Source organism: Struthio camelus, chromosome 3, assembly GCF_040807025.1.
Source record: "Struthio camelus isolate bStrCam1 chromosome 3, bStrCam1.hap1, whole genome shotgun sequence".
Taxonomy (NCBI): Eukaryota; Metazoa; Chordata; class Aves; order Struthioniformes; family Struthionidae; genus Struthio; species Struthio camelus.
Window position 1 is genome coordinate 115,097,201 of NC_090944.1, and position 14,753 is coordinate 115,111,953.

General features: G+C 43.1%; 1 protein-coding gene across 7 annotated transcripts in view; it reads right to left on the bottom strand.

The window, feature by feature from the left end:
• Positions 1-14,753, bottom strand: part of PTPN14 (protein tyrosine phosphatase non-receptor type 14) — a 117,320-nt gene that overhangs the window by 69,850 nt on the left and 32,717 nt on the right. For 4 of the 7 annotated variants that reach the window (XM_068939824.1, XM_068939825.1, XM_009668994.2 and 1 more), the window contains exon 2: positions 1-325. In XM_068939824.1, coding sequence (XP_068795925.1) covers positions 1-174 — 174 coding nt within the window. In that variant the 5' untranslated portion in view covers positions 175-325. Of the gene's footprint in view, positions 326-903; positions 2,962-11,063; positions 11,222-14,753 lie in introns of those variants that run through there. The other 3 variants (XM_068939826.1, XM_068939827.1, XM_068939829.1) reach the window with 3 other exon arrangements.

The following is a 14,753-nucleotide window of genomic DNA, read 5'->3' on the forward strand; positions in this document are numbered from 1 at the left end:
CTCTCGTAATTCCAGCCTCTGAGCGACAGCTTCCAAGCACTCCTGCCCCGTGCTCTCCACAGAGAGGGTGCACTCGATCACATTGCTGTCCAGCAGACGGATCCGTGTCACAAAGCAGTTCTTGCTCAAGACGTTGTAGCGCCTGGTCCGTCGCAGCTTCAGCCCGAAAGGCATGGCTGTTGGCCTGGAAGGTCGCCCTTTCCCTTGGCTCTTCAGAGAGTATCAGCGCACTCGTCGCCTTGCCTTGAAGGCTTCTTCACTAGGTTCTACTCTCCTCCAGAAACGGAGGTAGCTGTCCATTCCCAGGGCAAGCTTCAAGGGATTCCTGCAAAATACATACAAATAAGTAGAGCGAAGTGTGAAATAAGATGATGCTAAAGATCAGTGGAAAAGAAGAAAGCTGAAAGGAAAAGCATCACATTTAAACCCATAAAACAAACACCTCCACACACACAAGATCCTAAGGCACTTTCAGTATCTCCCAAAAGACAAAGTTATACAACAGCTCTTTCAAAATTCTAGTTCAGTGTTGAGTTTAAAGCATGAATTTAATTGCAAAGCCATTCTTTGAGAAGTTCAAAACAAACAGCAGCTCTACAGGGCACACATCCAGAGGTGCTAACTCTCCCACCATTACCCCCACCACAGGGGTCTATAACTTAATCTTGAAGTTAAGTTTTGGTGCCCTCAGGCCAGCTTTGAAAGCTAGCTTAAAAAGCTAAGAAATAGAGGCATTTAAAAGAGGTGCGATTTTGAAAGAAGAAAGGCTGGCTGCAGTCAGCAGGAAATGCAGGTGCTCAGCACCTCTGAAAAATCAAACCCAAAGTATGCATGTGAAAGGCAAGAAGCATCTGAGGCATGAGAGAGACGCTCCTCTGAAGCAATTTCTGACATTTTGCTCACTTCCAGCTCCAAAACAGTTCTGAATTTCACCCTTTTAGGCAGAATGAATAACTGCAATAACAGCTGTCAGAGACGAGGGTAAAACCGCGTGGGAGGAAGAGAACACTTATTCTAGACACTGTTTCTAATTACTGCTCTTAAATTTTACGAGGGACGCATGTGACTTAAGCCAAAATACAACGCAGACAGAAGAAACAGAGATGCAGAATAAAGATACACACACACACACACACACATATATTTTAAGTTTAGCGAGGGGCAGGTTCAAGCTAAACCAAAATAAAGCATTGGCACCAGCATAACCATTTCAAAATGTGCACTTTCCACATAGAGAGAAGAATGAAATGAAAAAGGAAACTGCCAAGCCTTCCTGGTTTTTTGTTTACATGTTCTGGAGAAAGAGTTGGAGGGGGCACTAAGGTTGGCATTTAAAAGCAAAAGTCAATTTCTCTTAACAAATAATACTGAGGACAAAAACTAGCTCCTGTTTTCTTTCTTCTCAAGAGAAGCAATGGAAAGCATTTCCAGCAGAGTATGCATCATTTAGCTGAATGTGACATTTCAAATAGATAGTACACTGCCCACATGTATCATTTGGCATAAAACTGCATGAATCAGTTATTCTCAGTTTTTACTGAATGTAGTTGCTATGGTGATTATTAGACGCAACCCAGTTGACTACAGTGATTATCATTACACTAGAAACATATCTACCACATATTTGATTAAGTATATCTTCCAAGCCAGTACACCTTGGCATTTGTTAAGGGGTTAAAGCAACACCAGACATAAAAAAACCACATACACAGAAAAACGCAAGCAACTTTTCAACGGTTAGGTGTGCAACTACCCTGGCAGTCTACTAGCTGTACCACAGAAAAGCTTAGAGAATTGGAGCAAAGGGACACATACTATTTGAGCAAAGTGCAAACAAACCTATCAAATTAGCTTCTGTTGCTTCACCTCCCATTTCTAACTGTTGTGGGTACAGACATAACAATATATTATTTTCACATGATTGCACGAGGAACTCTTATACCCTGCATCATTGTAATATCAGAAGCCATCAAACATAAGTGAATATATCCTCACAACAGTCTGATGAGGGAGGGACATATTATCTATGATTCACAGAAGAGGAATTGAGACAAACATTAACCAGCTTGTCCAAGATCACTCAGGAGAATGGCAGCAGTTCCATGAATTAAAACATAGGCCAGGCTAGCTTTAACCCCTAGTCAACCATTTGACAATCATCTTTCCTACCACCCTATCCAAAACAACAACATGAAGTTGAAAAGCGGGAAGAATGGAAGGAAGCTGCGAACAAGGAAGGGGTGGAGGACTATGTCTTATCAAGAGCAGTATTTTTGTTCAGTCTCTGGCTTTGCAGATTATTTTAAGAAGGACACATGGAGAGTTCTTGCTAGCCCATTCAATTTTTAAAACCCTTATCTTGCATTAGTGTTAGCTATACACATTTCCTTGCAGGAGATAAGCCATCCCCTGTACAGTAATTGTATGAAATCAATGTTAGCAAACAATTGCTATTGGCCTTGTTCACTGGGAAAAGCGAACGATACAGCTATTGCAGGATAAACTGTCCCCAAACGCTCGTGTGCGGACATGTTAATCTGGAATAAAATGCACTACTTTCACTCTAATGGAAACGTGGACATGAATTGCAAATAAATTACTCTGCATTATATCAACCGATCTGCTTAGGTAAACAAGGCCAGTATTTCCCCCGCTTTTCAAGAAGCAGAAAAGTAACAGCAGTTTCTCCCCAATTCTGCAAAGGGCTACCAGCTTGCACCATTTCCTAACGAAGCAAACTTACAAACAGATTAACAGATGCACTTTGTGTAACGCAGTTTCGGTTAAATTTTCATTTCACGCCAGATGACACCTCTTTCACACAAAAATATCACCCTTTGATTAGTTTCCAATAAAGAACGAATCGGAAGCGTGAGGCTGGGATGGACTGAACTGGTTCCGGTTGGCCCAGAGCGTAACAAACGAGTAACTCTCACCTCAATGCACACATCTAACTTCTCTGCTTACCTGTCTTTGGGATGTTTGACCAACTTTACGCTTTGGTTTTCTGTTAACCTGACACTTCATAAATTTAAATAAAGTTTCCTAAGTAAGATCTCAACAGCCCTGGTCACTTACAGATCCTTAAAGCAAATAGGTTTTTGGCTTCATTATGTTGTATAGTCTTAAAAACATCAGGAACATCCATTTTTACTCACAGTATTTTTTAGACCTCTCTAAAAAGGGGAGGACTGAAGATAGATTTTTATCCTTCCAAATGAGGGTTGCATTTTCGCATGAGAAGAGCTCTCCTCCCAAGAGCTCACCAGCTGCTTAAATTAAGTTAACAAACACCCACAGCTCTTCGAAACACTAACAACAGACAACTGTGCCTTCTCAATGGAAAATAGTCATCCCTATCGTGACCAGGTTTCCATGTGCCAGTCAGGATTTGTGCCGTGTCTCCCTCTTCCTCAAACACCCAGGGAAAACATGCCCCTTGCTCAAAATTTTATTTTCTCGTAGCATGCAGTGCCCAGCTGCCCCAGGGTCCGGACCCACACCGACCCATGGACACTAAGCCCGCTCCAGCCCTCGCCCGGGCTCCTGCCTGGGAGAGGAAGGGGGAAACGCTCTTGCAGTGAGCAATATTCTGCCAAATCTTATATCGAGTGGTCCAGGGGCAGTGGAAAAAACCCAGAGCAGGAGGACGCGAGCGAGACCGGGGACCGCCGAGCCTGGGCAGCAGCGTGCTGCCGGCCACTGCTGGGGCGTCCTGCTCCCTCCCGCCCCGGCACACCAGACTCGGCCACTTCCCAGCCCCTGGGGCCACCGCGCCACGCGCGCACCGAGTCCGAGCTAGTTACAGGGCGGCCTTAAAGAGAGAGCCATACAACAATGCTCACTTTTAATACCCTCCTGATTATTTGGTCAGAGGGTCACCGTTACCGGTTAAAGGGCTGCCAGGGAGGGAGAGCATTTCTAACCAAGTCAGCTGAAACTAGCGTTCACAACTAGGCGTTCGCAACAATCTCACCCTCAAAATGGAAAACTTTTGCTTACCAGAAGGAAAAAGGGGGAAAAAAAAAAAAAAAGGAAATCAAAGTTAGCCTAGACACAGCTCATCCTAAAACTGCATCATAAGCACGTGCTCATTCTGTTTTTATAAAGGATTCGTTTTCCTAGAAGTATTTCAGGTGTGAAAGAGACAGATATGACATTTTTTAAAGGGACATCCTCTAATTAAGAATTTATTTTTATGAAAATAAACTAAAACTGAGCTCTTGAAAAACCTATTTTCTTTTATTTTTTGTTTCCTTTTGTTCCAGGTTTGATTATTTTGGATTCTTCCTTCCCCTTGCCATACTCTGAATTTGCGTATGAATTGCGTGCTATCAGTTAAACTCACTTTAATGAGCACGCTGAATTAAAACAAAGTTTTTAGTTATAGAGTAAGCCTGGGAATTTAAACATGCATCTGAATGGAAGTTTCCCTAGGCCTACAGAATATATATTTTGCACACATATAAAACACAAAAAATCTAATGCCCCTCAACTGCATACCCTGAAACCACTGCATCAAAGCAGAAAAAAAGCACCTTTGCAGAAGTACAAGCAATTCACATGCCCATCTAACTGCTCACCGCTTAGCGAGACATCACCAGTACCTGCCCTCAGCGCTAATTCAAAAGTGAAACCTCAAGAGCAGAAGCTGAAATAACGTCCTCCTAAAGAGCAAAAGCAAGACACCAAAGTACTCAGGTATCTGAGATCGTAATAGTGTCCAAGAGACGAAGAATGATTTAACGCGTAGATGGGAGCGAGCTGACGAAGCGCCGTCCAGCCATGCACGCGCTGCCGGCGAGTAGCAGGAGCCGGGCTGCCCCGCGAGAGGCCGAGCCGGGAGCAGGGGCGACCTCAGCACAGTTGTGCCCTCACCGATGGGGGTCCTGCTGGAGGAGCAGAGCTGGGTGCTGCTGACAGGATCCACGACAGCCCCTGGGCACGGCTGGGGTGAACCAGGTCCCAGGGCAGGAGCAGCAGGACACAGGGACACCACAGCTGAGCTCAAGGCTGGGGCTTGGAAGACCACAGGTGGCAAAGGAGGATAAAGAGTGAAAGTAGATTTGATGCAGCATAAAGCAAAACCCTTTACCCTCCCAACTCATTCCAACCCCAGTGTAAGTTCTTTAATAGTTTTTACTAAAAAGTAGCTTGAAGATGGAGCCTTAAATGAAACACCTATGTCTCGGCTCAAGATAAGCTTGCTTACTTCCCTCACTGCTACACCCCACCATCCTATCAGTATACTGTCTGTGCAAGGACAGCAAATACAGATGGATATTGCAAAAAACATTACATTGCTGTAGTCTCTCTCCAACACTATTTGATTCCTCCACAACACTGTTCCACCTTGCAAAGAAGGGGGAGAAATCAATGACCATTCTTGCAAGAATTCCTTCCATGTCTAAAAGGGGTTTGAGAGATACCAGTCCCCTATCATTTGGACAACAGCAAACTGTTGTTCACATCCACATATAGGTAGGAAAACATCACACATATCTTGGATAGTAATATCTTCCAAGCATGACGCTGGAAGCATTAAAGCACCTTCCATCTAGCCAGAGATGGCACAACTGAAACGATTTAGAAAAAAAAGGTACTTGTCACTCAGAGCAGAACTGCTAAATACTAGCAGCTGGCCTTCTTCCCTGATAAGTCCTCCATGAAATTTTACGGTGTGACCTGTAAGTCAGAATTGTTTCCGATTTTGACACTGCTTTTGAGAAAACTTGATTGGCCTTTTTATAAAATATATAATCACATTACGGGTTTAAATTACCTGGTACAGACGAAAATTTGTGCCTTTCAAAACAATATAAATTTTTTTCCTTTATGAGATATTATAGTGAAACGAGGTCAAATGACTAGTACACAAAAAGAGCAAACAGATGAACATTTTACACATTTTCCAAACCTAAAAATAAAAGAAGCCAGGAACATGAAAAATTCTTCCTTTTTTCTCCTAGGTCAATTGAGGCTTTTTATTTATTTATTTATTTTTTAAAGACAGATTGAAAGGATAAATGCATCTCCGATAAGCATTTGACGAGGAAGACGTCACATGCAGAAGCTCCTTTGTGTGGTGACGGGCACTGCTCCAACCACAGAGCATTCTCTTGCTTCCTGAAATTTATTTAAAGGCTAGGAAAGAAGAAAGGCTTATAAATAAGTAAGGCCAAGATAACTCCCAGGACATTTCTAGGTACGTGTTTTGCTCCTCTGCTACAAACTTCAAATATTTTCTGTACTACATTCAAAGAAGGAAAAAAAGTTAGCATCAGATATGAAATACATTTAGAACAGAACTCTTTCTCTTACTTGATTTGCTTTTGTACGTAATTTCTGAAATGCCAGGAAGAAAGCAATTACTGTCAAAGTGCAGCCTGTATTTACCAACAGTGCCTGGAATCCTTCCAGCATTCCAGGTATTACAGAAACGGCAGCACACCTAGCAAAACTATGTAACCCTGGGCTGGGCGTGAGAGGGGAGTATTTGATGCAAGTTGCAAACGGCATGCAAGTCTACAGTTTTAGGGAAGAATAAAAATAACAGTGCGTATGGGAGACAGGGCACGTGGTACAATCCATCTCCATGTAGCTGAATTCTATCAACAGGAAAAAAGTGTCTCCCAGCGAAACAAACGGTGTTCTCTTGCTCATTTCCATGCGAGAGTTTCATCCAGAATTTTTAAATGAAATTTCACGCAGGTAAACATGGCAAGGAATATTTCTGTTCCTACTGAGGAGTCTGCACACTCATTTATAGGTGGAATTCCTATAAATCTGATAAATGGTCAGGGGTCAAATTCTTGGATAAATGGAAGGGTTTTAAAAACTTAGGAATACAAGCCTTCTACTACAAAGCCACTGTTCTCAATAACTTGTTTATACAGTTCCTGGCAAGACAAGGGCCTCATCCTTGAGCATTTTAAGATCTTTAAAAATTCTTGGGGAGATTTAAGTGTTAACATAATCTAAAGAGTAATAATAAAAACATTCCCACTTCTACATTTCAGGCAAAGAGTCAAATCACACGTTCATTTCATTTTTATAACTAAAACAATATCCTATGCAAAACTTCGAAAGTCTCCAGACATCTAGAGGTCCCATACCTGCGTGACTGAACAGATGCCCAGGACTCCCCAGGACATTCAAAGCAGAAAGACAACAGCTCTGTTACCACTACGGTGCATCATCAGACACCATGAAGTAACACCAGCGCACAGTGGCCAAAGATCACAAAAATGTTCTCAGTTAACATTTCTACTTTTCCAGTTCCATCAGGGCTCTCCCTTCCAAGCTCATGGAAAATTTCACCTTTCCTTCAAATCCATCTTTGCTGTATCAGATTTTCTGTGTCTAAGTTGTTGTGTGCTTTCACTGCACCCCATTTTGGTCAGAGGCTGCTTTCAGTAGTCCCAATTTGATGTCTGCAAAGATTCAGCTGAAGTCAGATAAATTTGGATTAGTTAACATTCTGTCCTTCCTTTCTTCTCTTTTAATGAAATACTCGTGAGAAAATGTACTTGCTGATTGTCAAGTGCGTAAAGGTTATTAAGCAATCCACAAAGTATGCACCCAATTCCTTAGGTACACCAAGAGTTCTCAGTTTCCCCCTCCTCCTCTGCCAAACCTCTCTCGGGTAAAAACACCTTTCTTGTGCATGCACAGAACAGACCTCTGGAGTTTTGGGGTATGACTCCATTAAGCAGATCCCTAATGGCTCTTGAGTGTCGGGGGCACAGATACCAAGTATTTTTGTGGCTCTTGCCAAGTCAGTGTCACACAAATAGTCTCTGTCAAATAAACGGTCCGAGTTTCCCGAAGAGCAAATTAATGCCTTATCCTAAATTTTTACTTTCTTACTCATTGCTCCAGAATACCCTCAACAATCAAACAGGTCTTTCTAATGTGACTTTTGATGAAAGACTCTTCCTGAGTTTTTCTCAGCATTCACATTGGAAGTAACATCTGCACAAAGTAACGTACCTAAGTGACACAAGTTGCCACTGTAGACAGTTTCAAACCAATGGAATATCAATACGGAAGCTGGAGTTTTTACCCCTCACATATACGCCTTGCAGAACTTTGTCTCTTAAGTAAAAATTAAAAAATAATAATAAAATAAAATCAAAAAACAGCTGTTTTCCTTCCTGAGTAGGTATATCTGCCTTTCTGTGCATGCCAGGAGCTTGCAGCAGCTCCACCTCCTTGCCATGGCATGGTGTAGCTCCGCAGGGCACAGTAGTTAACCATTTACAACCTTCTCACCTTGGCTGTGTTGTTGCACGACCTCAAATTAGACAGAGCCAAGAATGATCAGGAGCCTGCATGGCCCGTCTCCAAGGATGCCGTTTCATATTAGAGGGAGGTAGGCTCATCTAACAGCTCACTACTGCCAGAAACGGGAGGGAGATCCTTTATTTTCCCCCTCCTTCGTTCCAGAGCATGCTGCCACAGCTTGTCTTGTGCCAGCTCTGGAAATCTTCTGGGACCTCCCCCTGGCGAGCCACTTGAACTCCCTAACTTTTTCGGATCATTTTCGGCTCAGTTAGTGAGTTGAACTAGCTCACGGTTGAATTCAGCAGGAGTACCTGAGGGAAGGGAGCAGGACTGCACAGCTCAGAGAAGGAGGGATGAGAGCAATTCTCCCTTTAAGCGACAGCAGTCTGCCAGATCAGTTGAGGAGTCTGTGAAATCACAGCCGAAGGAACGCTTATAGTCTCCACAGGCTGGGAAACTCCCCAGAAGAGACTGCCATTTTCCCCTGCATGGCCAGAATGGTTAGAATAAAAGTTACTTTCTCACAAAATAGCAAGTTCATTCGAAATGCCCTAGTTTTCGCAAAACTACGCAATTTACTCTGGAGCTGAACGTCCATAAGAAAAGTTAATATTGCAAGATCTAATACCTAATGGATTATGTTCTCTATACGGACAAACCGTTCAGAAAAACAGAAGTGAGCCTGGCATTTCTATATTTTGGCATACTGTTCTTCCAGACTTGGTACTACAGCTTTTTTCTCCTCAAAGGGCCACCTTTCACAAAAGGTACCAGGTCTTATGTCCTAAATTTTTACTGATTACCTTTTAGCAATTAGAGAACAGGAAACCTAACTGCTGTTGGCAGGGTTAACCATTTAAAATGAATTATTTTCCATTGGCTTAAAATCTCTCTTAAGATTTTGACTGAATTCTTCAATTTTTGCCCATATTTAGCTCAGTGGTTATATTCAGCAGCAACACAGTGTGTGCACCATACACTTTTCTTTCAGTTAGTTACCTTTGTGAAGGGTTATCAGCTCCGTCAGGCTTACCGGAGCTATAGCCATTATAAGAGATTACATTTCCTGCTAAATGTTTTTGATAGGCATGCAAAAACATGAAGTATATCCTTTGCTGTTTTTGTAATGAAAACCACAGAAAAACTTCTTAAGTGTGTTTTCATTATTCTCTCATGTTACAAGGACATGAGTAAAACCACAAATAAAAGTTTTAAACATATGATAACGTGAACAGTAGGAGCAATAATTCTAACAGAAGTGAGTAACTAAATCAGATACGAAGTTAAACAAAATCATGCACACTAGTACGCTTATACTAGTTATGTGCACTAGCACTAACCGGTGCCAGTTTAATGATTTCAAACAATGCAATAAAGAGTTAATTAAAGCGGATATTTTTTGTCTATTCATCAAAGCAGGACAGGTGATGTTTGAAGTTTTTTTGTTTTGATACTTTTACAGACCGGGCTGCAGATTCACTTCCATATTAGCATTTTGTTAAGGGCCTATAACAGACAGCCGTTTCAAGACTAAGCAGCGTAACCGCCACAACGCTGGTGAGGCTGTGCAAGACCCGCCTGCAGCTCCTGCCCAGGCACCCCGGCTCCGCTCTGCGGAGCCCGCCGGAGCGGAGCGGGGAAGCGGCCGGCTGCGCTCACGCAGCGCTGCGCTCCGTTACGCATCCCGCTGGGAAGGCGCGTTAGCTCTGCTGCGGCCCTGCGCAAACGCCGCTGGGCCGCCTCTGGGCCCGGGCTGGCTCCGCGTGCTGTCGGCGTACGTCTCGCCGCACCACCGTCCGCAGCGTTTCCGGCTGCGGGGTTAGCTCGCGGCTCCCCGCTGCAGGCTGCCCGCTCCAGGACTGAAGCGCAAGAGTCAAACGGCAGTCCTGCGGTACGTGTTCGTCGTTTCTTGAGCCCGGCACCTTACTGACTTCCCCATATTTCTTCCTCTGATCCCTGCCTGGCTCTAAATAAGGTCAGAATATGGTCCTATGCCCGCACTGAATAGAAGTGTGACATTTCTGCTCCTGCCTTTCTTCTGCTTCTGATACAGATTATGTAACTGAGCGCCTGTGATTTATGCTTTGGCATGAAGGGGAAAAAAAAAAAAAAGCAGCAGTCACATGCTTGTGTACCTCCCATTCTCCTTTGTTCCCGTTTATATATATTTACGGAAGACTATAAAGTCTCTCAAATTAACGGGAACTGGGGAAACCTGGGTGATAACTATGGGTTTCTAAAATGTATCAGACTACCTTTAAAGAATAAGAAAGTCAAAAAGGTACCTATTGAATATATCGAGGTCCCAACATGCTAGATTCTTTGGCCTACCAGGAAAGAAAAATCTTTTCTTACAATTTGTCTTTTAAAAAACGATGAATCACATGCATAATTGGGGGAGAGAGGGAAGATCAGCAAAACCCACTCAGTCTGCAATGAGATGTGGTGTTTACCTGCAGGTTTACAGTAAGAATAAAGCTTTGTCCAGCTTTTCAGCGTTCAGGGCAACAGTCTACTTCGCAGGAGAGGCTTCATGAATCCCCCTTGGATATTAGATAACGGACTGGAGTAAAGTGAGGGGACGGGAGGGGAGCAGCAAACGGGCAATGAGAGCCAAATCTAACAGGGTGGGGGAGGAGAAGAGGGAAAAAGGGGGGAGAGAGAGGGAAAAAACGAAGAAAAGCACGCGCCCTGTACCTTCCAACCCACAGCTGGGCACATTTAGTTATATAAGTAGATATTTGATGCCAGATCATAACATGGACTTTTGAACTTACGTGGAAAGTTTGTCACCGCTACTCAGTGCGTTAAGATGTCACTGCTGCAACGTGCTGAAAAATTCCTTCCACTTCTATCAAAGGCGGCTTATATTGTGGGCACATGCACGAAGAACGTAAATCTGTTATCTTTACTGAATATAAGCCTCGATGTAAATCATGCAGCCACAGCCTATGAATAACTGCATTTGTTTCAAGAGCAAAACAGAAAAACACCTCATGTGAAGTACAGAATAGCTGCCGGAAATGAGCTAATGGTACTTTTCTTTCTGCATTAAAGGATTATTTTCCAGTGCCCACTGTGTGGGCTTAAGCACTAGCCTGAAACAGTCAAAATACTTAGAAAGAAGATTTATAGCTAAAATGAGGGGAGGGACTTTCTTTGAAGCAACTGGCTTCTGTGACTGGTGTCTCAGCATTACAAGGCTTCAAAAGGACCACTTTCTGCGAGCGGCTCACTGCTCTTCCTTCATCTCTGCTGCGTATCATACTGATAAACAATACTGGAAAACAACTACATGGCAATGGTGGAGTTGGATGGCACACGGGAACAGAGATATTTATTAAAAGCAGATGTCATATTATTTCTAATAATTTTAAACAGAAAAACTGGTATGCCTTGAGCACCACAGAATCAGTATGACTCCTTCAGCACTAACTTATAGTCAAAGGCTTTCAAAGGCCCTTAGGAAAAAAACGTAATGAATTTAGTTCCACAGTGTTTCTGTAAGCGCTGCTCTCTCCGTTTACAGGTGAAGGAACTGTACGAATTCCAATTCCATGCTGTTTCTTTGTACAAAAGTGTAATTTTCTCATTTGATTATAGCTGATATAAATAACTTATCCATTATAATACAGTTGCTTATTTCCTTTAACCTATTATTCATTATTAATTCCACTTAACAGAACAGCTTTCCACTGAAGGCCTGTAAAATTGCATTATATTTGCAGGGCAAAATATGAGTTGCAGCTCTATACACAAAAGCACTGAAATAAATTCTAAAAACTGTGGCAAATAAATCTCTGCTCAGATTTCATAACAGTTATTCAATAAACGCTTTACAGCCCTCGCCTGTAAGTGTGTTTGGGCACAGTCTTCACCCTTTACATACGACGGTAGCCTTAATGGGAGTCCTATGTGAGGTTACCAGCCTTTAATGAGATTCAAGCTTAATTCTTTTTAACTGATGCTATTAAAGAGAGAAGTTGTCTTAGATCACTTGTGGGGAAAAAAACGCTTTGCAGAAACTTTTACTGAGTCATGAGATGGAAAGAAATTATTTAAAATAGAAAAGTTTTATTCCTTGCACAGTTCAATCCATTTTTATGTTAATATTCTGGCATATGACTAGTGCAACACTGGGCCAAAACTGACCTATAACTTTCTGGCCCGCCCTGGCTCACAAAATCAATTTTATATATTAAAATTGAGAGAGAAAATTAACATCTAACATTAACATTTCCCTATTTTGCTGTTCTTTACAAGCAATACAGATTTAGAACAGAGAAGTTAATCTCACTGCTAGCTCTCATACGAAGAACAGTAAGGTTGCTGAGAATTTAAGCTGTGCAATTTATAAATTAGGCTTAGATCTAAACACAGCTTGCATAAAATCAAAATATCTTATCTATGAACATGGGTAGGTATAGTTATTGTATGTGCATTTTAAAATGGCACAAATAGGCCTCTGACCCACTGTAGTGGCCACTAAAGTGCTACTTAATGCTATACTATGTATAGCTTATGTAATTTTATTTTCTTATAAATAGGTACAAATTCTAAATACCAGAACTTATTTTTTTTTGATGGTATTGTTTGAAGAAGATCGAGTAAAAGAAAAACCGATTACACAGTCTCTCACTACCAAGCCTGTTCCCTTGTTTGGCATCACTTAATTGCACTTGTAGAAGCCTAAGGAAACAAAGGATCCCTATCATTTATACTCAGTATTAACGGGAACTCAGGGAGAAGCAAGACGAGAAAGAAACAAGAATTAAACAGGTGGAGAAAACCCATGTGAGATGACCCTTCCTGCAAATCTGCTTCTGGTTAGCTAGTGGGAAGCAGCTCAGCTGGAGCCCGATACTCAGATTCTTCTCAGTTCAATATATTCCTCAATGACCTGGAGGAAGGGACAGAGTGCACCCTCAGCAAGTTTGCTGATGATACTAAACTGGGGGGAGTGGCTGACACACCAGAAGACTGTGCTGCCCTTCAGAGGGACCTGGACAGGCTGGAGAGGTGGGCGGAGAGGAACCTCATGAAGTTCAACAAAGGCAAGTGCAAGGTCCTGCACCTAGGCAGGAATAATCCCATGCACCAGTACAGGCTGGGGACTGACCTGTTGGAAAGTAGCTCTGCCGAGAAGGACCTGGGAGTGCTGGTGGACAACAAGTTAAACATGAGCCAGCAGTGTGCCCTTGTGGCCAAGAAGGCCAATGGGATCCTAGGGTGCATTAGGCAGAGTGTTGCCAGCAGGTCGAGGGAGGTGATCCTGCCCCTCTCCTCAGCCCTGGTGAGGCCTCACCTGGAGTACTGTGTCCAGTTCTGGGCTCCCCAGTACAAGAGTACTGTGGAGTACTGTGTCCAGTTCTGGGCTCCCCAGTACAAGAGAGACATGGCACTCCTGGAGAGAGTCCAGCGGAGGGCTACCAAGATGATTAGAGGGCTGGAGCATCTCTCCTATGAAGAAAGACTGCAAGAGCTGGGCCTGTTCAGCCTGGAGAAGAGAAGATTGAGAGGGGATCTCATCAACGTGTACAAGTATCTGAAGGGGGAGTGTCAAGAGGATGAGGCCAGCCTCTTCTCCGTGGTGCCCAGCAACAGGACAAGAGGCAATGGGCAGAAACTGAACCACAGGAAGTTCCATCTGAACCTGAGAAAAAACTTCTTCACTGTGAGGGTGACAGAGCATTGGAACAGGTTGCCCAGAGGGGTGGTGGAGTCTCCTTCGCTGGAGATATTCAAAACCCGTCTGGATGTGATCCTGGGCAATATGCTCTAGAGGACCCTGCTTGAGCAGGGAGGTTGGACGAGATGATCTCCAGAGGTCCCTTCCAACCTAAACGATTCTGTGATTCTGTGATTCTGTGGTTTGACACGGACATGGACAACAGCACACATTCATGTCTTCATGGGGTGGAGCGACTTAGCACAGCAAGCCCACAAGCTATGAGATGGACAGCAAGAAGCTTTAAGCTCGTGTTCACTTTGAAGAAAAAGGAAATCAAATGTCATAACTTCTAGCTCTACCACAGAAGTAAGCAACACCATATAGCTGTACCAGTGGTATTAAAGAAAGTAAAATCTGTCCTGCACTAACCTTGGCAGTTATGAAGACACTCCTGTCCACCTAAGTGCTGTGTTAAGAGGGGCTGCCATGTCCATGAAATCAATTAGCCTGTATCCACCTCGCGTGGGAGTGCAGTTTCAAGGATTAGTGCAAAAGGGCAGCAGGCTGAACAGAAATCAACCAGCAAACTGCGATGCGATCCTGACACGCATTCGATTCAGCAGCTTACCGCAAAGAAATGTCTGTAATAAATACAAACTCCTGCTGTCTCACAAACCAAAATGTATATTACTTTTGCTGTTGTCATGGAATAATAACTTGCTGTTGTCACCGTATTATGACGAAAAAGCACAGCGAGCAAAACAGTATGTGATGCATACACAGTAACATCCACCGC